General features: G+C 69.5%; 1 protein-coding gene across 6 annotated transcripts in view; it reads left to right on the forward strand.

The window, feature by feature from the left end:
* ADGRB1 (adhesion G protein-coupled receptor B1) overlaps window positions 1-15,519 on the forward strand; it is a 74,228-nt gene extending 58,709 nt beyond the window's left edge. Inside the window, exons 22-31 of one of the 6 annotated variants that reach the window (XM_072774712.1) lie at window positions 128-179; window positions 1,458-1,524; window positions 3,519-3,604; window positions 6,934-7,105; window positions 8,889-8,984; window positions 10,509-10,563; window positions 12,349-13,031; window positions 13,985-14,020; window positions 14,172-14,276; window positions 14,730-15,519. In XM_072774712.1, coding sequence (XP_072630813.1) covers window positions 128-179; window positions 1,458-1,524; window positions 3,519-3,604; window positions 6,934-7,105; window positions 8,889-8,984; window positions 10,509-10,563; window positions 12,349-13,031; window positions 13,985-14,020; window positions 14,172-14,276; window positions 14,730-14,930 — 1,553 coding nt within the window. In that variant the 3' untranslated portion in view covers window positions 14,931-15,519. Of the gene's footprint in view, window positions 1-127; window positions 198-1,457; window positions 1,525-3,518; window positions 3,605-6,933; window positions 7,106-8,888; window positions 8,985-10,508; window positions 10,564-12,348; window positions 13,032-13,984; window positions 14,021-14,171; window positions 14,277-14,729 lie in introns of all 6 variants that reach the window. The other 5 variants (XM_072774708.1, XM_072774709.1, XM_072774710.1 and 2 more) reach the window with 5 other exon arrangements.
* Window positions 15,520-21,246: the final 5,727 nt, after the last annotated feature.

A 21,246-nucleotide genomic window follows, 5' to 3' on the forward strand; every position in this document is an offset into this window, starting at 1 on the left:
ATGCTCAGGGGCTGGCAGCTCTGCCCCCACCTCGGCCCACCCGCGGGGCCGGGAGGAGGCGGTGGGCAGCCGGGGCTGGACAGCGGGCACCGGGCACCGACGCGCTTTCTTTCTGCTCCTCCCCCAGGGCTCCCTGCGCTGGTCGTGGCCATTTCTGTGGGATTCACCAAGGCCAAAGGGTACAGCACCATGAACTAGTGAGTCGGGGCGGGGTGGGGATGGGGTGGAGGCCGCTCGGCTCCCCCAGACCCTCCCACTGCCCTAGAGGTGACAGCTGGCTGGTGCCCGAATCAGAGGACAGAGCCGAGGCTGGGAGGGCGGGGGCCCCGGGGCCGGAGCGGCCGGCTCCTCGCAGGCAACAGGTGGGCAGCAGGATGGAGACAGAGGCACAGGGCCAGCAGAGCTTCTCACCCCCTCTCAGGTGTCCATGGACAGGTTGTTAGCCTCAGTGCCCTCTCTGCACCAGAGTGTCCACCCCTGTATGACAACGGTGACCTGGGGGCCATGTGGCCCCGAGGAGGGCAAGGCGGGTGGTAAGGGGCCTGTTTCACAGGTGAAGCCAGTGAGGCCCTGAGGGGTCAGCTGGGCCAGGCATGTCTGGGGGCCTTGAACGCCAAGCCAGGAAGCTTGGGGTTATCCTAAGCCATGTGGCTTCCAGGGTGGAGGGAGAGGAACCAGGCCTGGAGGGTTCTGCGGCCTCAGGCACGGGGAAGAATTGGGGAGCCAGAGGCAAGGGGAGGCCTGAGACAGGCTGGGCAGGCTGGCGCCCTATGGAGCCCCAGGGTTGGGGGGCAGGCCGTGGCTGGGCAGCAGGGGCAGTGGACATGGGTGAGGATCCAGTTACTGGAACTCCCAGTAGGGTGAGTGCCCGGAGGTAACGGTGGACACGGCCACAGAGCTGAGGGGGTCAGGGCTGGAACGGGGAAAGACTAGGGGTTCTGAAGGCCGAAGAGGAGTTCAGACAGTGTAGGGTGGAGGAAATGCCCCGGGAAGGAGGCGGTGTCTTCACTGGCCCAGGGTTCCTGTGGGGTCCAGGATATTTGGGGAAGCGTGGGGCCGGTGACCCCGTGTGGCATGAGGAGGGGCCAGACGTGCGAGCCGAGGACTGGGTGCCCAGGACATGGGGCCCGGGGTGAGTGGGCAGGTCAGGGACCCGACCCGGGATTGTGGCATCGGTCAGGAAGAAGAGTCTGTGTGTGAAGTGGGGAGGGTCTAGGAGGAGAGTTGGGGCCAGCCCGGGGCGGTCAGGACACCCTCGCCTGGGCCGCCTGGGCCACCTGGGCCGCTGCCGTGTGCCCACTTGTCACTCCGCAGACCGGGCCGGGGGTTCCTGAGGGCCTGGAGGCCGGAGCGGATGTGCAGCATGCAGGAGGCCCTGCTGACCACCGAGCTCCTGCTGCGCCTTCCTGGGGGGGGACGTCCCGTCTGGCCACTGACCAGCCTGTCTCCCTCCCCAGCTGCTGGCTCTCCCTGGAGGGGGGACTGCTGTACGCCTTCGTGGGACCGGCCGCGGCTGTCGTGCTGGTACTGACCCCTCCCCGTGGTCCAGGCTGGGGCCTGGGGCGGGACCCATCACCCTCAGGGTCACCTTGCACCCGACCTGCCCTCAGGGTACAGGGGTGCAGAGACTGGGCTGCGGCGCTGGCCTTTGTTCCCCTGAGCACAGCTTGTGTGCTTATCGGGCACCGGCTGCGTACCGGCCGGGAGGGAGATCCGTGTGGGTTCGAAGGGTGAGGGACGGGTGGGGGGACGAGTGGGCAGCGGGGAGTGCCTGCTAGGCCTGGGTGACGAGCAGAGCCGCCAGCAGAGCCTGAGGCCGGGGGCCAGGGCTTGTCCCTTGCTGCCCCCGCTGTCCCCTCCAGAGAAGGAAGCAGCTCCTCCTCACTCTGCCTTCCCTTATGCCTCTGGGGGATGCGGAGCGGGGCCAGGTGGTCCCCAGGATTGTCGTCCCCAAGTTAGGGCCGGGCAGGGGGAGCTGGGCATGGCAGGGGGGCCATGCTCTCCTGCCCCCCCAGGCAGGGCCGCAGCACTTGGGGCCTGGGCATGGGCACGGGGTGCCGGCTGGGGGCGCGGAGGCGTTGGGCAGCAGCCTCCTTTATTCCTCGAAGGGAGAGGCCTCCGTGCCCTGCATGTCAATGCGGCACTTCAGAGGCCAGGCCAGCTCCCATTGTAAAGACAGGCGGCCCGGGAGGCGGGGAGGCCCAGATGGCGAGGCAGGAGCCCCCTCCCCCGCATCCCCTCCCAGGTGCACTGTCCTGATCTGCCCCCCCCCCCCCCCCCCGGGGCCCCTGCAGTAACGTGGGGACGCCCAGGTAAAGACCGCGCGGAGCCCGCTGTGGGAGGGGCGGCGCCGGCTGCTGTCCCCTCCCTCTCTGCCCTGGCCTTGTCAGAAAATGAGGTCACCCAGGAAAGACGCCTCCACCGGGGTCAGGCCTGCCAGCGCGGGTGCCCGAGCCTGGGAACGTGCCTGGGAACATTCCGTGTGCACGAGGATGGAAGGCAGGGTCCGACTGGCGCGGTGTGGGCGGCGGGGCTGCGGGGAGTCGGCCTCCGGGTTCCCCTGGGTCCCAGGGGGCTGGGGCCAGGCCTCACACCTCCGTCAGGCCGCCCCTGCAGCCTGGGAGCCCCAGGGAGGGCATTCAGGGAGCAAAGAAACAGCCTCCCCACCCAGGAGAGGAGGAGAGAGGAACCCCAAGGTCGCGCAGCTGGGCCCTCGCGGGGTGATTGCTTGCGGGACTTGAATACCAAGAGGCACTTCCTAGGGCGCGGGTGCCCAGCAGGAGGGGTCGGGAAGGATGCTGTGGCGGAGGGCGCAGGGGCAGCGTGGCCCGGGTAGAGCCAGGACAGGGTGATGTCCCCGAGACTGCCCTCAGGTCAGGCCCTAGTGAGGGGTGAGCTCCCTGTGGCAGGAGGGATGTAAGGAGTGAGGGGCTGGGAAGACCGCAGGGTAGGCCTGGGTGCGGACGGCAGCTGGATCCCCTGAGGTCTCTCTGGGGTTGGAGCAGGTGGACACCCTGGGGGTGCGTGGCGGGGGCAGCCTGACCTCTGACCTCTGCTGCTGACCTCCGTGGTCATGGGCCGTTCAGTGCAGACCACCCCGGGCCCCAGCCCAAGGGGAGAGCCCCCCGCATCAGCCTCTGGGCCCCAGCTGGCTCCTCCTGGCCCCCCGTGTGCACCCTGCCGTGAGTCCTCGTGGAGCAGGCCGTGTGGGAGGGTCACGTGGGGGCTTGGACTGGAGCACCCCACCCTGGGTGGGCTCTTGTGGCAGGAGAACCCCACTACCAGCGGGGGCTCTGGGGCAGCTGGCCAGGCCCAGGAGAGGGCGCTGAGGGGCCGGGCAGCCGGTCCTGGTGGCTCTCCCTGCCCCCTGGAGCCTCGCCTCCCCGCCTGGGGAGTGGGGTCCCAGTCCCCGTGCTGTGGGCGGGAGCACCGCGGGGCCCGGTGAGGACCTGGAGCCCGGCGCCCCGAGCCCCGCGGGCTGTACCGCGCCCCACGCCCTGTGCCTCTCTGCCTGGCAGGTGAACATGGTCATCGGGATCCTGGTGTTCAACAAGCTCGTGTCCAAAGATGGCATCACGGACAAGAAGCTGAAGGAGCGGGCAGGGTAGGGCTGGGCCCGCTGAGGGCCTCACCTGCCCTGAGTCGAAGGACCCAGAGCCCACCCCCTCCCCGCCAGGCCCCAGAGCAGGCGGGAAGACTGGGGTGCAGAGGTCCGCGTAGGCTCACGGCCAGCCCCGGCCTCGCCCTGCGCCTCAGTTTCTCCGTCTGGCCTGTGGCAGGTCCTCAGAGACAGGGAAGCCCCCAGCAGGGACCACGGGGCTGGTGGGAGGGAGCCCCTGGCCTGCCCCTTCCCTGCTGCGGGGTCCGGTGACCCCAAGCGAGGGTGTGACCTGGCCAGGGAGGATAATCCGGGGACAGGTGGGGTGTTCCCACTGCCGGGGAGGCTGACCCGAGAGGGCGGCGCATGGCCAGAGGGCACATGGCGCTGCTGGAGGGCGAAGGCCCTGTGTGGCTGGGACAGGGGGCCCTGAGGTCCTGGACGGGGCCCACGTAGGTGGAGACCGAGCCCTCCTGTCATCCTGCCCGGCCCTCTGAGCCCTCCCCTCCTCCCCTCTGCCGTGCCCTGGCTGGCGTCTGCCCTCCTGTGCCCGTCCTGGGTCTCTGTGTCTGTGTCCGTCTCCCTCGTCCTCCTCCTGCTACCGTCGCGTCAGGACGCTGTCCCCTGGGTCCTTTGTGGTTTGTAGTCACGGTCAGAGCCTGCGCTGCTTCCGAGGAGGTGTGCGACCCTGGCATGCCCGCGGCGGCTCAGAGGCTGGCCTTGCCGTCTGAGGGCCGGGGTGCCCCACTCCCGGGGCATGGTCCCCGGGGAGCCCCGCCCCCACCCCTGCGACCCAAGGTCACTCACTCGCATTCTGGGGCCGCGCACCAGGTCAGAGCCATGGAGCTGCACAAGCCGGGCGCTGTTTCACTTGCTCCTACCATAGCCCTCGAGGAGGCCCCCTTGTCCTGCTCCCGGTTTTACGCCCAGTGGACCCAGGTCCAGGCTGTGTGAGTGGCTGGCACGGTGGGTCGGAGCCGTCAGGCAGATGCTAGAGCCGGGGTGTCCATGTGGCCGCTGCCTCCCGGGGCCCCTTCCTGGGTGTGCAGCGGGCTCCCTGGCCCCCTAGCACCCCTGCATGCGACCATGTGGCCGTGCACAGAGCCTGGCTCCCCACGTGCACATGCACACCCACACCCGCACACTCAGACCCGCAGCGCGTGCAGCCCGGCCCTCACTCCCTGGAGGGGGCAGCACATGGTGTGTGTTTGAAGCTTTTTCTGTGCTATTGTGTCCCCTGCCCGCTGGGTCATCCCCTAGCCCGCCCCTCCCCGCCCTCCAGGGCCTGGGACGAGGCCAACCCGCCGGCAGGTGCCGCCCGGACAGACGGGGCAGCGTGACAACATGCTCCGCTGGGCGGTCACCGGCGTGCGGTGGTGCTGGGGGCGGGGACGCACTCTGTGTGCACGTGTGAGCTCATGGGTGTGCACGGGCCCACGTGTGAGCGTGTGTGGTGTGTGGACACCCCTGCGCTGTGCCGGCTTCAGGTTCAAGGCAGGATGGGCCATAGAGGCAGGAACCTATGGGAGGCCCGAGGCCCTGGGAATGCGCAGTTTGCTTCTCGCCAGCCTCTGCCGTGGACGGGCCGTCACCAGAGCCATGGGGGACGGTTCCTGAGAGGTCACGGGGCAGGCTGGAGGCCGAGGCCCTCCCCACCCGGATCCTGGCTCGTGGCCCTGCACCACCGCCGGGCATCGGACTTTCCGGGGGGCCTCCTGCCAGCGCCTCTCCTCCTCACCATCACCTGGCCTGCACCAGCGCAGCCACGTCCACGGGGCCTCTGCACCACCCCGCGGGGCCTGGGCTGCAGGAATTCGAGGACTTCAGGTCCCCAAGCCCCGGCCACTTGCCCGCCGCCTGCCTCTGGCCGTAGGTGCAAACCTTAGGCCCCAGGGAGATGAGGCGCAGCAGGAAGACTTCCCTGGGGGGGCTGTGCCCTGCCCTCCTGGGTCTGCTCTGGAGGGGAGGGGAGCATGAGGGAGCCCCACCCGCCGTGGGGGAGACGCGTGGGTTCAGAGCCGGGCGGACAGAGGACAGCCGGGCAGTGCACGGAGCCATGGAGAGCCCACGTCTTCGGGCTCGGCACCGGGCACGGGGGCAGGTCTGGGCGCCCGTACTCCGGCTGGGGCCTGCACGCAGCTCGCCCCCCAGCACCCGGGGTTGGCCTGGGCGGGTCACCCACCCTGGAGGGGAGGGAAGGGGAGGGGGCTGCTAGCCAGGAGACGAGAGGTTTGAAGGCTTCGAGGCAATGCGTGGCTCCGGCTTGAGCCTCGGACAGCTGGCCAGGGAGCAGTCCTGGGGACGACTCGGGGCTGGGGCCCGGATGGGGCGCTGGGTCCTGGAACGGGGAGGGGGTGGGGTGAAGGGCGAGGGGGGGACAGAGGAGGATGGAGGGGGTGGAGGGGGACGGAGGGGGAGGAGGGCCTGTCTCCTGTGTGCCCACCACCCAGGACAGAGAGGGCGCTGGGGAGAGCCCCTGCCCCCTGGCCGAGGTCCTGCGGATCTGGGGTCCCTCTCCAGGTTGGACTCCATTCGGGTCTTCCAGCCCCCGTGCCCCCAGCTCCCCGCTGCTGCCCCTGCCCACCCCCCACTTCTCCTGCCGCACCCGCTCTGCTCATCCTTTTGGCAAGGGGTGTCCTGTAAGGGGGGGAGCGGGTGGTCCCGACTTTGGCCCCCACCCCTGGCCACCTGCCCACGGAGCAGAGCCCTGGAAGTCACGATGGTGGGGGATGGGGGGTGGGGGTCAGGCGCGTTTCCCACACCCCTGCGGTGCACCTGTCGGGGGCAGACGGGCACAGAGCGGCCGCAGTGGTGCCCGGTAGTGCCTGGAGGTGCCGGCTCGCAGAGGGCAGGGGCCGCCCCGAGGGTGAGGAGCCTGTGGGTCTCTGGTCTCGTCTCTGCCCCCCACCCTCGCTGTCTGGCCCCGTCTGTGTGTCTGTGTGTCTGTGTGTCGTCTCTCCTCCCGGAGCAGCTCCCTGCTTCTCAGTCCAGCGCTCAGAGGGCTGGCCAAGCGCCCCCTCCGTGGCCACCTTGTAGTTGGGGCCCTGCACCCTGGGGGGCAGCCTGAGGACCCCGGGAGCTGGAACCTGCAGCGGCCTCGGCCTCAGCCCCAGCTCCTGCCTCCAGTGGGCCTCCCCTCCTGGGGCCTCCTGGATGTGAGGGACCCGGGTCTCCCAGGGGGGCGCCCCTCACGCTGCGCGCAGCCCCCGGACCTCGCTCAGGCCGCGGGGCGGGGCGGGTTGGGGCAGAGGGCTGCTCCCAGAGGGGCTGGAGGCGGGGGAGGAGGGGAGGGGAGGGGCGGGCGGGGCAGCCCTGACGGGGCGCGCTGTCCCCAGGGCCTCGCTGTGGAGCTCCTGCGTGGTGCTGCCGCTGCTGGCGCTCACCTGGATGTCAGCTGTGCTCGCCGTCACCGACCGCCGCTCCGCCCTCTTCCAGATCCTGTTCGCCGTCTTCGACTCGCTGGAGGGCTTCGTCATAGTGATGGTGCACTGCATCCTGCGCAGAGAGGTGGGCGCCCGCCCCCAGCCCTCCGCGGTGGGCGGGGGGCTCGGCTCCGGCCTCACCTCTCTGGAAGGCGGGGCCGCGCCCACAGGCCAGGGAGGCGGGGAGGTGGGGAGCACGGCTCCCTGCTGAGCCTTCTTCCCCAGAATGCCCCCCTGCACCCCTTGCTGGCTCAGACCCGGAGGCGGGCTCTGTCCCCCCGGGGCCTTCGGGACTGAGAGCCACGGGACACTCCAGCAGCCCTGAGGACAGTGGAGACTCGCGTCCTGGGTCTTCGGGGCCCCGGGAGGGAGCAAGACAGGCCCTTCCCCCTGCCCCGCCTGCCCCGCAGCCACCGTGAAGGGGCTCCATCTGGGGGAGGGGGTGGGGGGGGAGCCGCAGTGTGGGCAAACGTGCATCTTGACGTGGACGGAAGAGGGGCCGTCGTGAGGCTGGACGGGACCAGGACAGCCACGGAGGCTGAAGGGGTGGGAGCGGGTGGGCAGAAGCGTGCAATGACCTCCCCTGCCCCTCGGAACCTCCTAGAAACAGGCTCACCTGGCCCAGAATGGGAGGTGCCGGGGAAGACGCTGGTCAGGGCCGCGGGCTGGGGGGCGGGGATGTCTGCAGCAGGGCCGCTCGGGGAGCCCCGGGAGGGTCCGGGGTGCCCACCAGCTGTTGGCAACCCTGCAGAGCCCACGTGTGGGGTCTGTGCTGAGGAGCTGCGCCACCAGGGGACCGTGGGGACGGGGCCTCCGTCCTTGGGCCTCTGCAGGGAGGGCTTCGGGGCCACGCTGAGGAAGACAGGCTGGGGTGGGTGGGGGGCAGAGGCGATGCAGCCGCCGGCCAGTGCCGTGGGCGTGGAACATCTGGCAGGTGGGCTAGGAAGGCGGTGGTCGGGGTCTCCCGGGGAGCAGAGGGGCAGGCTGGCCGGATGGGCTTCCTGGAGGAGGGGCCACGAGGTGCTCCGGGAGACCGCTCTTCCTGCTCTGTGGTGGGCTGGACAGCAGCGCGTGTCCCCTGGGCACCGGGAGGGACCTAGGTGTCCACCAGGCGGGTCAGCCGGGAGGGAGCCGCACCTGCGCGAGGAGGCCCAGGGCCTGGGCGGGCGTCAGTGGCCCCTGACCAGCTGTGCGGCTGCAGTGAGGGGCCCAGGCCCACAAGTCTGGGAGCCGGGAACGCCGACGCACCCTCCTCCCCCCGGAAGCCCTCCATGCTCTCACTGCCCCTGTGCCTTCACTTACCCTTTGTGCACATCGTGGCTGTGAAGGGTCAGCTCCTTGAGGGCGGACGCTGCCCCCCTGCTGCCCTCCCCCACCCCATCCCACCCGGTGTCCAGGGAGGCGGGGGCTTTGCTCCTGGCTCACACCGACCAGCTGCACCCCTGCACCCGTCCACCACAGGCCCTGTGCCCCCTGCTTGGTGGCCACTGGCACGGAACCACCATCACTCCCATCCTCGAGCCCATGGCCATCAGGGCTGAGACCCCCTCTACGAGGGTGCCCTCACATGCCATCCCACCCCCGGGTGCTGGGGGACTCCAGGGCCCTGTGCAGCCTGACGGCGGTCTTCACTATCAGACTCCAGTCGGCAGGGCTGCAGCATGTTCCCAGGGGGTGGGAGCCCCCAGGATTCTGAACTTCCATGGCCACAGAGGCCACGGAGAGAACGTCGGAGGGGACGGGAGGCTGGGCCTGGGCGCGCAGGGCCCTCACAGGGACGCAGGGACGCCACCCCGTGCTCGCCCCCGCCCCCCCGCCAGGACGCACGCCGCCTGGGGCTGCTGTGCACCGCTCTCCTCTCTCCCCAGGTCCAGGACGCCGTGAAGTGCCGCGTGGTGGACCGCCAGGAGGAGGGCAACGGGGACTCGGGGGGCTCCTTCCAGAACGGCCATGCCCAGCTCATGGTAGGGCTCAGAGCTGCTCTAGGCGCCAGCAGCCCCTGGGGAAGAGCTGCGAGCCCAGTCTGAGGCTGGGGACACTGAGGCTCACCAAGGTGACATCCCGGCCCGGGCTCTGGGGGGCAGCACTCAGATGGCAGTAGTCTGGCTGGGCTGGCATCGGCGCGTCCCCGCTCCCGGGACCACAGTGCCCTCTGGCCAGCTGCCAGCCTCTGGGGGCCTTGGCTGCTGCCGCCCCCCGTCTCTGCACCTCCCGTGCCCCCTCACCGCCCTGCAGCCTGGCCAGGATGGGACTTGGCCCCACTCAGCCTCCCTCCTCCGGGGCGTCCACCACCCTCCACCCTGCCGTGGCCCTGTCCCTGGCCAGGTCCCCTTGGGCCTCCAGCATCATGCAGGCCGCTCAGCCCTGGGCACTGCACGCCCTCCCCGCCCTGCTGCCCACCTCACAGGGGTCTGCTAAGATGCCACCTCCAGGGAGGCCTCCCAGACCCCCACCCCCACCATCAGGCCTCCTGTCCATGTCCGGGGAGCGCCCTGGGTGAATTCTCGGCACTGTCGCCCGCCGGCTGCCCCCTGGCATGCAGTGAGCCTGGCAGGCAGGAGGGGCTCGTTCTCGGAGCTCCTCAGGGAGCCTAGTGGTTGTGAGCATCACTGGATCACAGGCAGGGCCTCGGCAGACGCCGGCCGGCAGACCTGGGGAGGCTACTTGGATCCTCAGGGGCCAGGGCAGGGGTCCTAGACCCCCAGGCACTGCTCCTGGCCTGACCTCTGACCTCTGACCTCAGACTTTGAGTCTTCCCACCCGCCAACCTCTGCCAGTGCAGGTGGATGAGGCTTGAGATGAGGACCCAGCCCTCCCGGCCTGCGGGTTCCCCCACCCACGAGCTCTCTGAGGAGGGGCCGGCCTTGCCCACGTGCCCCTGCCCACACGCCTGCCCCCAATCCTAGGCTGGGACAGGGCAGGTGCTCTGGCAGGGACCTCAGCCACTGCTCGAGGGACAGCTGGCCTGGCACCGGGCATCCGTGTCTGAACCCCGTACCGCCCCTCTGGCCTCCGTTTCCTCGTCCCCGAGGCCGTGGGGAGGACAGCAGGTGACGCCAGCAGGGGGCAGCCCGGGCAGCACGGGGCTCTGGCCTGAGACCCTGTGTGTGCCCTGCCCGGCTGAGGGGATGTGAGGGACAGAGCAGAGAGCTCCCTGTACTGGGGTCCTGGGGCCTGGGGCGGGGGAATTGGGCCGGGGGGCAGGAGCGTGAGGGAGCAGCAGTGGGACCAGACTCCGGCCTCCCAGCTAACCCACAAACGCCCTGGAAGGAGCTTACGTGCACGCACACGTGTGTGCACACGTACGACGAGAGCACAAGGGGTGGGGCCGCCGGCCAGGGTTCCCTTGAACGAAGGAGCCCCCGGCCACCTGAGCTCGGCCCCCTGAGCCCTAGTAGCGTGCACGCACACACCCCTTCCAGGTCAGCCCCCGCCCGGCCCTGCCCGCCCCTCACGGGCCCTCACCCCGCCCCGCCTCTCTCTTGCAGACGGACTTCGAGAAGGATGTGGATCTGGCCTGTAGATCAGGTGAGCGACTGCCAGGTGAGAGCGACAGGTGGCCCTGGCCTGGGTCCACTTGCTTGTTTTCCTTTTCTCTGTGTGTCTGTCCACTCATCTGTCCGCGTCCTGCTGTGCCTGCCACGGCCCCGCACTGAGGAGGGGCCTGCCCTCCCTGGGGCCCTGTGCTGTGTCGTCTGCGTGTCCTTGTCCCCAGCCACCCGTGGAAGTGCCGGGAAAGGGAGGGACGGCAGAGAGGGTGGGGGCAGAGCAGGGAGGACGGACCCTGAACCCTAGGCTGGCGCCCGGTTTCCTGGAAGCAGGTGGAGATGGGACCCAATTGCCTGATGACAGGAAGCCCGTCGGGGGTCGTGGTTCCGTGAGCCTGTGCGTAAGGCAGTGCCAGGCGGTCTCCCGGAGCCGGGGAATCAGCTGGCCACGCTGCCCTGCATCTGTCAGATATTTGGGGAGCATCTTCTGTAGGGACAGCCCAGGTTGGGAGTGTCAGCTGCTGCCAGGTGGACCCAGGAGGGCTTCCTGGAGGAGAGCACCTCTGGTTGGGCTGAATGGGAACCGGACAGGATGGTCTCCCATCTCCCATCTTGGTCTTACACAGTCCAGGCAACTTCCTGAGGGGTGACCCCAAGATGCGAGGGCCTCTGGAGGCGGCGGCCCAGAGTGGTGGTACTGGGTAACTTCTTCCCTGTAATCTGGCCCAGCCGGGCCTGCGGCCTCTCAAGCAGCTAGTGGCTGGGGGCGGGGCGGGGGTTGCTGAGGAGGAGGCCTCACAGGCAGGCGTTGTGGGGGCCGGGGGGGGGGGGCACGCCAGCTGGGGGCCAGGGGCCTGAGGGCTCTGCATGGGGGGCCAAGAGTCTCCCCGTGGCTGGGTTTAGGCAGGGGAAGTGCACTACAGGGTCCTTGGGGCTTCCCACTCTTGGGTGGATGGAGAGAGCTCAGTGGGAGAGCCTGGGGAAGGGAAGGTGGGGGGTCCCCGGCCGGCCACCCGGAGTGGGGGCGGGCTGCAGACCTGGGCGCAGGTCAGTGTCGGGGGGGGGGCGAAGCTCAGCCCGTAGCCGTCAGAGGAGGGACAGGGTCAGGGACTGGAGAGTGACCGCTCGGGGGTGTGCCCGTGGGGCATGCGCTGGGGGGGCGCGTGTGCTCGGGGGTGTATGCCATGGGGTGTGTGCTTGGTGGGGGGGTGTGCTGTGGTGTGTGTGCCGTGGGGCGTGTGCCCGCGGGGTGGCTGTGCTGGTGTTCGGGTGCTGGGCAAGGGCGTGGCTGGGTGCCCGTCCCCCCGGCGGTGAGGAGAGGGCTCGCGGTCACAGCAGGTGCCTGTGGAAGGCAACGAGGGGGGCGCAGCCGGGCCTGGCAGCTGTGTGCTCCCCACAGTCCAGTGAGGCCGAATTGACTGGTAGGAGTGAGGCGGGTGGTGGGCAAGCGGGGGCCGCTGCAGCTGCACAGGGCGGGGTGCCAGGCGTCCAGGGCCCTGCGCCCCAGGGGCAGGCCGTCCCGCCCACGGCGAGGAGCCGCGTCCTTGCACTTGCAGGGAGCGTGGGCTGGCTCCGGGCCATCAGGGCCCCCAGCTGCTGGGAAGGGCAGTGTGCAGTGTGTGAGTGGCGGTCATTCGTCCTCTTATCTGCGGGGGCAGACAGGAGCACCCCGTGTTCCAGCCTTGTTAGAAAAGGCAAAGGAAGCCCCGCTGCCGCAGCACCGAGCCCCACGCGGTGGGTCCCCGCTGTCTGCGGCCGGGGCGGTGGCCTGCCGGGGGCCCAATCGGGACTGGCCGGGTCCCGCCGAGGCCTCCCTGACCCCCTCGCCTCGCACCCACAGTTCTGAACAAGGACATCGCGGCGTGCCGCACGGCCACCATCACGGGCACGCTCAAGCGGCCGTCGCTGCCCGAGGAGGAGAAGCTGAAGCTCGCCCACGCCAAGGCGCCCCCCACCAACTTCAACAGCCTGCCGGCCAACGTGTCCAAGCTGCGCCTGCACGGCTCGCCCCGCTGCCCGGGCGGCCCCCTGCCTGACTTCCCCAACCACTCGCTGACCCTCAAGAAAGACAGGGCACCCAAGTCCTCCTTTGCCGGCGACGGGGACATCTTCAAGAAGCTGGACTCGGAGCTGAGCCGGGCCCAGGAGAAGGCCCTGGACACCAGCTACGTAATCCTGCCGACGGCCACGGCCACGCTGCGGCCCAAGCCCCCGGAGGAGCCCAAGCACAGCATCCACATCGACCAGATGCCCCAGACCCGCCTCATCCACCTCAACATGGCACCTGACCCGGGCCTGCCCGCCCGCAGCCCGCCCACCCGCCAGCCCCCGGGCGGGGCACCCCCGGAGGCGCCCCCTGCCCAGCCCCCGCCTCCCCCACCGCCCCCGCCCCCGCCCCCCACCCTGGAGCCAGCGCCCCCCAGCCTGGCGGAGCCCGGGGAGCCTGCTGCCCACCCAGGGCCCAGCTCGGGGACCGGGACCAGGAACGAGAATGTCTCCACCTTGTCCGTGAGCTCCCTGGAGGTGAGGGCAGCCTGGGGCCCCCCGGGGGCAGGGGGCCCTGTTGGTTTGGGACGGCATTGGCAAGTCCAGGCCTGGGAAGGCTGGGGGCGTCCTGGCTCCCCGCTGCGGGAACGAGTCCCTGATGAGAAGGAGGACCAGCCTCTGCTGGGGGAGCTGGCTGCTGGAGGGGCTCCCCCAGGATGCTGCTCCCCATGCTGCCCCTGGCCCCTTCCGTGGCTGGGGGGTCAGGGCAGCATGTCCATCCTTAAACCAACTTGAAGCCTAGAAGTGACCCCAAGCTCCACTCGGTCTGTGCCACACGGGGCTCAGAGATGGGATTGTGGGGAGCATTGCCTTGTGCCCTCAGGGACCCCTGTCCCCAGGCCATGCTCCGCCTCCCCCGCCCCGGTTCCCTGTCTCTGTGGGTCCCCAGCCGTCCAACTCTCCTGGTCCCCAGGAGCATGTCCCGGCGGGCTAGGCCACATACCCTTGCCCAGCGCTGGCACAGCCTAGAGGCAGGAGGTGGCCCTGGGGACAGTCGGGCTCCCCCAAGCTGGGACAGAGGGTGAGGAAGCTTCTTCTGCAGGCTCCTCCGTCCCCCCGACCTGGACCTGGAATAGCCAAGCCCTAGGTTCTCATGGGGAACGGAGCCCCCCGTGACTGTCACCACTGCCCAGGGCCCCGGGCTCCTATTTCCGGCCCCGCTCCGGCCGACCCTGTCCCGCCGGAGCCTAGCGCCAGGGACCCACCATCTAGGGTAGAGGGTGGCCTGCAAGGGGCCTGGGCTCTGAGAGCCGCAGCTTCAGGGAGGCATGTCCCCCAGGGCTTGGCCAAGGCCCCAAGACTAGGTGTGGGGTGAGGCGGGGGTCCCTGGTGTCCCCCCCCCCGCCCCCGGGCAAGGAGAGGCCTAGACCTGTGGCCCAGGAGGCTGTAGGGAGCCACTTGCAAATGCACACAAACCCTTCTCCCCACAGCGGCGGAAATCTCGGTACGCGGAACTGGACTTCGAGGTGGGTCCTGGTGTGCCCTCCCCGCAACAGCAGGGCCAGGGGTGCCGGGAACCCCCTCCCCGAGGGGGAAGGGAGGGGCTGGGGAGGAGACCCCCACCAGCGGGGCAGCTCCCTTCCCGACTCAGGCTTCGCCGCCCCTCCCGCCACGCAGAAAATCATGCACACGCGGAAGCGGCACCAGGACATGTTCCAGGACCTGAACCGCAAGCTGCAGCACTCGGAGAAGGACAAGGAGGCACTAGGCCCCGACAGCAAGGTCTGGGGGGCAGGGCGGGCCTTTGCGGTGGGCGGGGGGCTCAGGGGGAGCCCTTGGGGGGTCCTCTCCAGCCCTTCCTCCTCCCACCCTCGTGTGCATTCTCTTCTTCGACCTTTCTTGAAGGCCGGCCTGACCCTGACCCGGCCCAGGCTAGACCCCGGAGGGGCCCGGCGGGAGGGGTAGGCTGTGCGCTGGCGCAGGTCAGGCTACCTCCCAGGAAGGCGACGGCCAAGGGGGGGTGCGGGGCAGCGCCTTCACTGCAGGCCGTCCCCCCCCCCCGATGCCGACCCACAGCGGGTCGCCCTGCTCCTGCCTGGCCCTGGGGGTCTCCCTGCCCCCCCAGGCCCCTCCCTCTCTGTTCTGATCCTCGTCTGCATTGTCTCCCCGCTCCCCGCCTGATTTTGCTCTGTGGCCTCCCTTGCGGCCTCCCTCCGTCCCCCGCCCACTGGCCAGCAGCCAGAAAAGCAGCAGACACCCAACAAGCGGCCGTGGGAGAGCCTCCGGAAAGCCCACGGGACGCCTGCGTGGGTGAAGAAGGAACTGGAGCCGCTGCCACCGTCCCCACTGGAGCTGCGGAGCGTGGAGTGGGAGAAGTCGGGCGCCACGATCCCGCTGGTGGGCCAGGACATCATCGACCTCCAGACTGAGGTCTGAGCAGGTGGGCGGCGGCCACGCACCGGGCCACGAGGAGGGATGCTGCTCCGCCTGCCCCCGCCACAGGACGGGCACAGACATGCTCTCGGGCTGCGGGCCAGGCCCGCGTCCCGGCCTCAGGGCGCTCGGACGGCGGCCGGCGGAGGCCCGCAGTGCTGGGACCAGAGCCAGACGGGACAGGAGGCACCGGCGGCCCGGGTGGGCCCAGGGCTCCAGAGGCCCAAGGGTGCCGCAGACTCTGCCCTCCCCGAGCGCAGCGCCGGCGGGCGGGCGGGCGGACAGTGGCCGGGCCGGGGGCGGCCAGCACCCCCGGTCTGCCTGCCCGAGCTGCCGCAGCAGAGGACCAGCCTGCTTGGCCCAGCTGGCCTGGCACCATTTTTTAGACACCCCAACCCCCTGGGAAGCAGCCAGCGCCCCCACTTCCAGGGCCCGGGGCCCCTCCCCAGACCCAGGTGGAGAGCACAGCCCTCTCTCCCACCTGTGCCGACCCCAGGGGCAGGACTAGAAGCCCACTCCGGGAAGAAGCAGGGGTGGGGAATCTATTTTTTCTCTCCTTTTCTTTTCTTCAATAAAAAGAATTAAAAACCCAGGTCCCGTCTGTGCGTCCTTCCTCTGTGCGCCTCCTGCAGGCCCCGGCCCCGGCCAGCTGGGGTGGCTGGAGCTGAGCGGTCCTTCTCCCAGGGTTGGCGGGGCTGGGGAAGCCTGGTGGGCGCCTGCGCTGCACCCCGCCGTGCCCTCTCTGGGGTCGGGAGCCCTGTTGTGTGGGCCTGGGCCCCGGGCCCCGCAGTCCTGTGGCCCTAGGGTGCTGTGGGGGCTCCGAAAGGGACCCCGGGCTCCTTCGCTCCCCCGCCACAGGCCCACAGGGTTGGCGTGCGACTTGTCCGTGCCCTGAGCTGTTGCTGGAAGAGCAGTCTGTGCCAGAGGGAGGGAGGGGCCTCCTTCCAGCTGGCCTTGGTGTGTCCAGGACCCCACCAGGACCCGTCAGGACCCCACCAGGACCCGCCAGGACCCCACCAGGACCCTGCCAGGAGCCCCGCCATCTGCGTCAGGCTCGTCCCCCGTGGCCCCAGGGCAGGTGTGAGGGGCAGACGTGGACACGCCCAGAGCCATGCGCCCCTCTCCACCCTGCCCTGCCTCCCCCCTTCCCGCCGGGCCCCTGGCCCACAGCTCGCCCGGTTTCTGAGATGCGCCCCCCACCGCCCGCTGGTGAGCGGAAATGCAGGGTCCTGCCTCTCCTCTGCGTTGCCAGCAGGGGGCAGCCTGAGCCCGTGCTGGAGCCCGGGCGCTGCCAGGGGGCGGGGCGGTGAGCCAGGCTCCTCCCCAGCAGGTGGGATGCCAGAGGTCCAGGTCGAGGAGGGGTGTGCAGATGGGCTGTTTGCACGCCCCGGTGCCCGGAGGTTACGGCCCCTCCCTCCCTCCCACGCCCTTCAAGATGGAGACAAATGCCAAGACCACTGAAAAGGGGGGGGGCTGCCCGCACGGGTTCCCGCGGCGCCCGGCCCACCACTGGTCCCCACCACCTGGGGATTGGATTGGGGCCCCTGGTGAGCAGGCTTGGGTGCGGGACGTGGAGCGGACAGCAGGGGGGCACGGCCCACGGGGACCCCGGAGCCCGCCTCGCAGCCGTGGGCCTGGACACTTCTAAAGCCCACTTTCCTGGGTGAGATATGGGAGCAGCTGAGGCTCATTCAAGCCTAGACTCCAAGCCTGGCCCTCAGGAGGGTGCAGGCGACAGGGGGGCCTGTGCCGGCCCCTCATTCCCCAGAGATGAGGAAGGAGGCTGGAAGGCCCCTGGGAACAGGGTGCAGGTGCAGAAAGTCCTGACCCCTCCCCCAGCCCCTCCCCTCCTTGCACAGGGCTCACCACTGGCCTTGTGGAGTGACCCGGGCAGGATCTGGCCAGTGACCTGACCCCCTGCTCACATCTGCAACAACAAAAAACCCTGAAAGGAACCCAAAAACCAAGGTGGACCCAAGCCACCTGCTGCCACAGGGATGGCGGGGTCGGGGTGGGGGTCACAGTCAGCCGCCAGCAGGCTCCGGCTGCCCTCCACCCTCAGTCCCTCAGTCCCTCCGAGAGGGCTGTGTCTTTCCAGGAGAGGCCGCGGCCTCTGTCCCCCAGGGGCCCCTCCTTCACGGCGCCCAACGCCCCTCGGCCACCTGCACGGTGACTCCTCCCGCTCGCCCCGAGTGCAGGAACCTGTCAGGGAGGTTCTCCCCAATTCAGCCTAGCGTGGGTCAGCGTGCACCCCCCTTCTGCGGGGCCCCGTGCGGGCAGGGCTTCGGGCCGGAGGCCAGCAGGTGTTGGGAGCTGCTCTCGAAGTGCCCCACCCCCCGGTCATCCTGCTGTTCACACTGCAGTGCTCTGGGCACTGGACCTGGTCCTGATGAGGAAACGGAGACTCGGGGGCGAGAGTGATGCTGCGGGGGGTGGGCGTCCCAGGTGGTGAGTCCTGCTCCCAGGCCCTAATCCCTGGCGCGCCCCTCAGGGCAGCCTGGGCCTCCCCCTGCTGTTCCCTCCACGAGCCACTCCTTTCCCTGGACCTCTGTGTCCTCATTGCCCCTACATGTGCCATCCTCCTGGGCTACCCTCCCCTGCCGCCCGCGGTACCACCGTGCCCTAAGGATGGGGCGACCGTGCGGGGATCACCGTGGCGGCAGGAGCGCATGCAACCAAAGCTGTGAGGAGGGTTTCATGGCTGGAGCCGGGGCTCGGAGCTCGGGGTGCTGATGGAGGGGGGCGATGTCGGTGCCGTCGGCGGGGCTCCGGGAGGCCAAGGGGGACGTGACCAGGCCACCTGTCCCCACGCCCACCGAGGAAGGGAGGAGCACCTGGAGGGCGGATGGACAGGGGTGGAAAGGAGGGCACACGAGGATGAGGACTGGGCCTGAGTCCCCTGGGGGCAGGGCCAGGAGGGGCAGGCAGCCAGCGGTCCCTGCACCCCTGCGCGGAGGCAGGTGGGCACCCTTCCTGGAAAAGCCTTCGCCACCACCTCTCAGGAAGCCCCTCTTCCCGACCAGCCTCTGGCTGCCGCAGCGTGGGCGGCTCCCGGCCCGGCAGCAGACGGTCCTCGGGCTTACCTCCCCCAACGGCACCCGGTAGGGCCGCGCCGCAGCGTCCTCCGCCTCTCCTGGCCTCATTCGGGACGAAGGACCCATCACCTCCCAGGCCCCACATCCCACGGGGCGCCCACCTCCACAGAGAAGCCAATCCACAGGGTGCCTCATGCTCCGGGACTTGTTCTAGAACCTTCCACCAGCTGAGAGGGCCCTTGCTGCCCCGCGGCCCCACCCCCAGCTCCCTGGGTCCCCCTGCTGACCCTGGAGCCGTGTCTGGGGACAGAAGTACCTGTTCAGCTGCCCTGAGGTGACCAGGCGGCCGGGATCCCACAGACGGAGCCGGGAGGCCACCCGCCAGCCTGCTGGCCACCCCACTGTCCTGGGAGCTTAGCGGGCTGCCGGCTCTAAAGCTGTGAAACCCGGGGTCCTGGCTCCTCTAGGGGTCTGAGCTCCTCAACCTGAGGCGTCTTCACCCCCAGGCCGGGGGAGCGCCAGGCCGCACCGGCCTCCCCCTGTGTTATGGCTCCGCCGCCACCTGCTGCGGTGGCCAAGGGAGCTCTCAGCCCAGCTGGGGAGTTGGGGTCTCCCCCCTCCGTGTGCCTCTCCCTGCACCGGGGGCCCGTGGACTGGCCGGGCTGCTCCAAGCCCACGGAGGGGCCCACAGAGGGGCTGGCTGGGGGCAGGAGGCCTTGGCCAGGGCCGGCCCCGCCCCCTGGGTCTCGGTTTCTCCCCTGGCACTGCGGCGGCAGGACAGGGTGACCGACATCCCTCCAGGGCCAGCAGTCTGGGGGCCTGCAGCTTCTTGAGGCGTGGGGAGCCGCGGGCTCCCCAAGTATTTTTCAGGATCTAAAAATAAGCCGGAGGGGAAGGTGTCTCTGAATAGCTCAGGAATGTGCCAGTCACTGCCCCACTCGGAACTGCCTCCAAATAAGGCTCTAGCGGAGCCGGAAGCCGAGATAGTCACTGCTCGCGTCAGCCTCCCAGCTGTGCGGCTCCAGAACCTTCCCTCCCACCCAGCCAGCCCTCGCCTGCCCCAAGGGTCTCCCCCCACCGCCCCGAGCCGCCAGGTCCTGGGGGCCCCTGGGGACAAAGAGTAAAGAAGTCACAGTCACGGACTCTGCGACTTACTCTTCTAGAAACTTCCATTTACACATCTGGGATCTTAGGACCATGCAGTTCAGACCCCTCCCCCCAAACCTCAGAAGACGGGAGAGCAGGGCCCCCCCCCAGGAAGGGAGGGTGGGCTTTCAGGCACCCCTGGGCGTCCCGGGGAGCGGGGGCAGCCTGGCACCTGCTCAGACCAGCCGCAGGGCGCAGGCGTCCCCAGCTGTCCCAGGAAGGCAGAGGCGGTGTTGCTGGACGCAGTATGGCTCTCTGGGAACACCATCTGGACCCTGCCCAGGAAGGGGAGTCGGGAGGAGGCAGGGCGCCGCACCCCACCGGCCGCACCCCCATCTCCGTCGCCAGGAGGCCCCTGGGGGTCAGGGCTCCGGACGGTGACGCGGCCTGTGACCTCTGGGGGCCTGGGGTTCCTCTGCTACCGGCCGTGCCCACCTCTTCTCCCCCCAGAACCTTCCCAGCTCAGGGGGTCCCGACCCTCAGAGGGGAGGCAGCTCACAGACTCCACCCCAGTCCCTCCAAAAGGCACCCCTTCAGCTCCCAGGATGACAGGATGGGCTTGGGGGCAGCAGGTGGCAGGACAGGAAAGAGGAGGGGTGGAGTCGCGGTGGAGGAGGGCCGCTCCCCCGGAGGGGACGAGGGGACATGGCCTGGGGATGGTGCCCGAGAGCCAGAGCAGAGACGGGACCCACCCCCAGACTCCCTGGAGGAGGGGGACCAGGCTGAGCCCCGAGGCCGGTGGGGTGGCAGGTGGGCACCCAGGGGGCTGCAGGGGCCCACCTGCCCTGGAGAGGGAGGCTGTGCTCTCAGTTCCCACCCGGGGACCTCCGGGGTCACCCTGGGGCCCGACACGTCACCAGGACAGAGACGTGGCTGGGTCACACGGCTGGTCCCGGCCCTGACCCCCGTCAATCCCCACAGCCCCCGCCCGTGGCTGCCGGACATCCCTGGCGTCACCCCACCCTCAGCTCTGAGTCTCTCTAGAGTCACCATGTGTCCTGCGTCAAGGGTTGGTGTCGGGGTCCGGTCCCCCTCAGACAGGGGCCACCCCAAACCCCAGCGTGCGCATGGGATCTACTCCCCCGGCAGCTGAGGGGGTCCCGGGAAAGGAGCCCCACCAGACCGTGCTGAGAGGGTGTGCAGAGCAACCTGCATGCCCCAGAATGTGCCAAGGCAGTGGGGCGGCTGGCGGACCAGGGGAGGACAGTGCAGTGGGCGGAGCGGGCGGGACAGGGAGCGGGGACAAGGCATGCTAGGCTGTGGTCCAGGCTCGGGGTGCAGATGCCGGGGGCAGTGAGCCGCCAGGCTCCCAGAGACAGTTGAAGTGGGGGGGCTCCTGGGCGGGGGGGACACAGCGGGCGGAGCTCAGTGGGGACAGGGCGTCACAGAGTGACCGGCCAGGCGCTGGCCCTGAAGGCAGAGGCGGGTGATGGGGGGCATCCTAACGGCCCGCAGGACCCCTGGGAGGATATGTGAGTGCCGGCCCCCCTCCCAGATGGGGAGACTGAGACACGCAGACAGGGTGACTTGCCCAGGGTAGCAGAGGCGCTGCGACTGCTGCGGGTTCTGCAGGAATGGAGTACTGGCGGGGACAAGAGTCGTGTCCCCCGTGGGACTGGAAGCAAAGCGCAGAGTGAGACCCAGGTCGACAGATTCGTTACCGCGGCCTCGGCTGGTTTTGTTTTTAAAGATTGTGTGTATTTATTCGTGTGAGACACAGAGAGACGCAGAGCCACAGGCAGAGGGAAAAGCAGGCTCCACGCAGGGAGCCCGACGCCAGACTCGATCCCGGGACCCCGGGGTCACGCCCTGGGCTGAAGGCAGACGCCCAACCGCTGAGCCACCCGGGCGTCCGCTTGGTTTAAAGTGCCAGCGGGGGCAGCCCGGGTGACCCAGTGATTTAATGCCACCTTCAGCCCAGGGCGTGATCCCGGGGTTCCGGGATTGAGTCCTGCGTTGGGCTCCCTGCATGGAGCCTGCTTCTCCCTCTGCCTGTGTCTCTGCCTCTCTGTGTCTCTCGTGAATAAATATATAAAATCTTTTAAAAATAATAAAAAATGAAGTGCCAGCGGGAGGTGGAGTTTGCGTGCACACCAGGCCCTGACGCGGACTTGGCACAAGGAGGGCGACGCCCGCTT

This window comes from Canis lupus, chromosome 14 (assembly GCF_048164855.1).
Source record: "Canis lupus baileyi chromosome 14, mCanLup2.hap1, whole genome shotgun sequence".
Taxonomy (NCBI): Eukaryota; Metazoa; Chordata; class Mammalia; order Carnivora; family Canidae; genus Canis; species Canis lupus.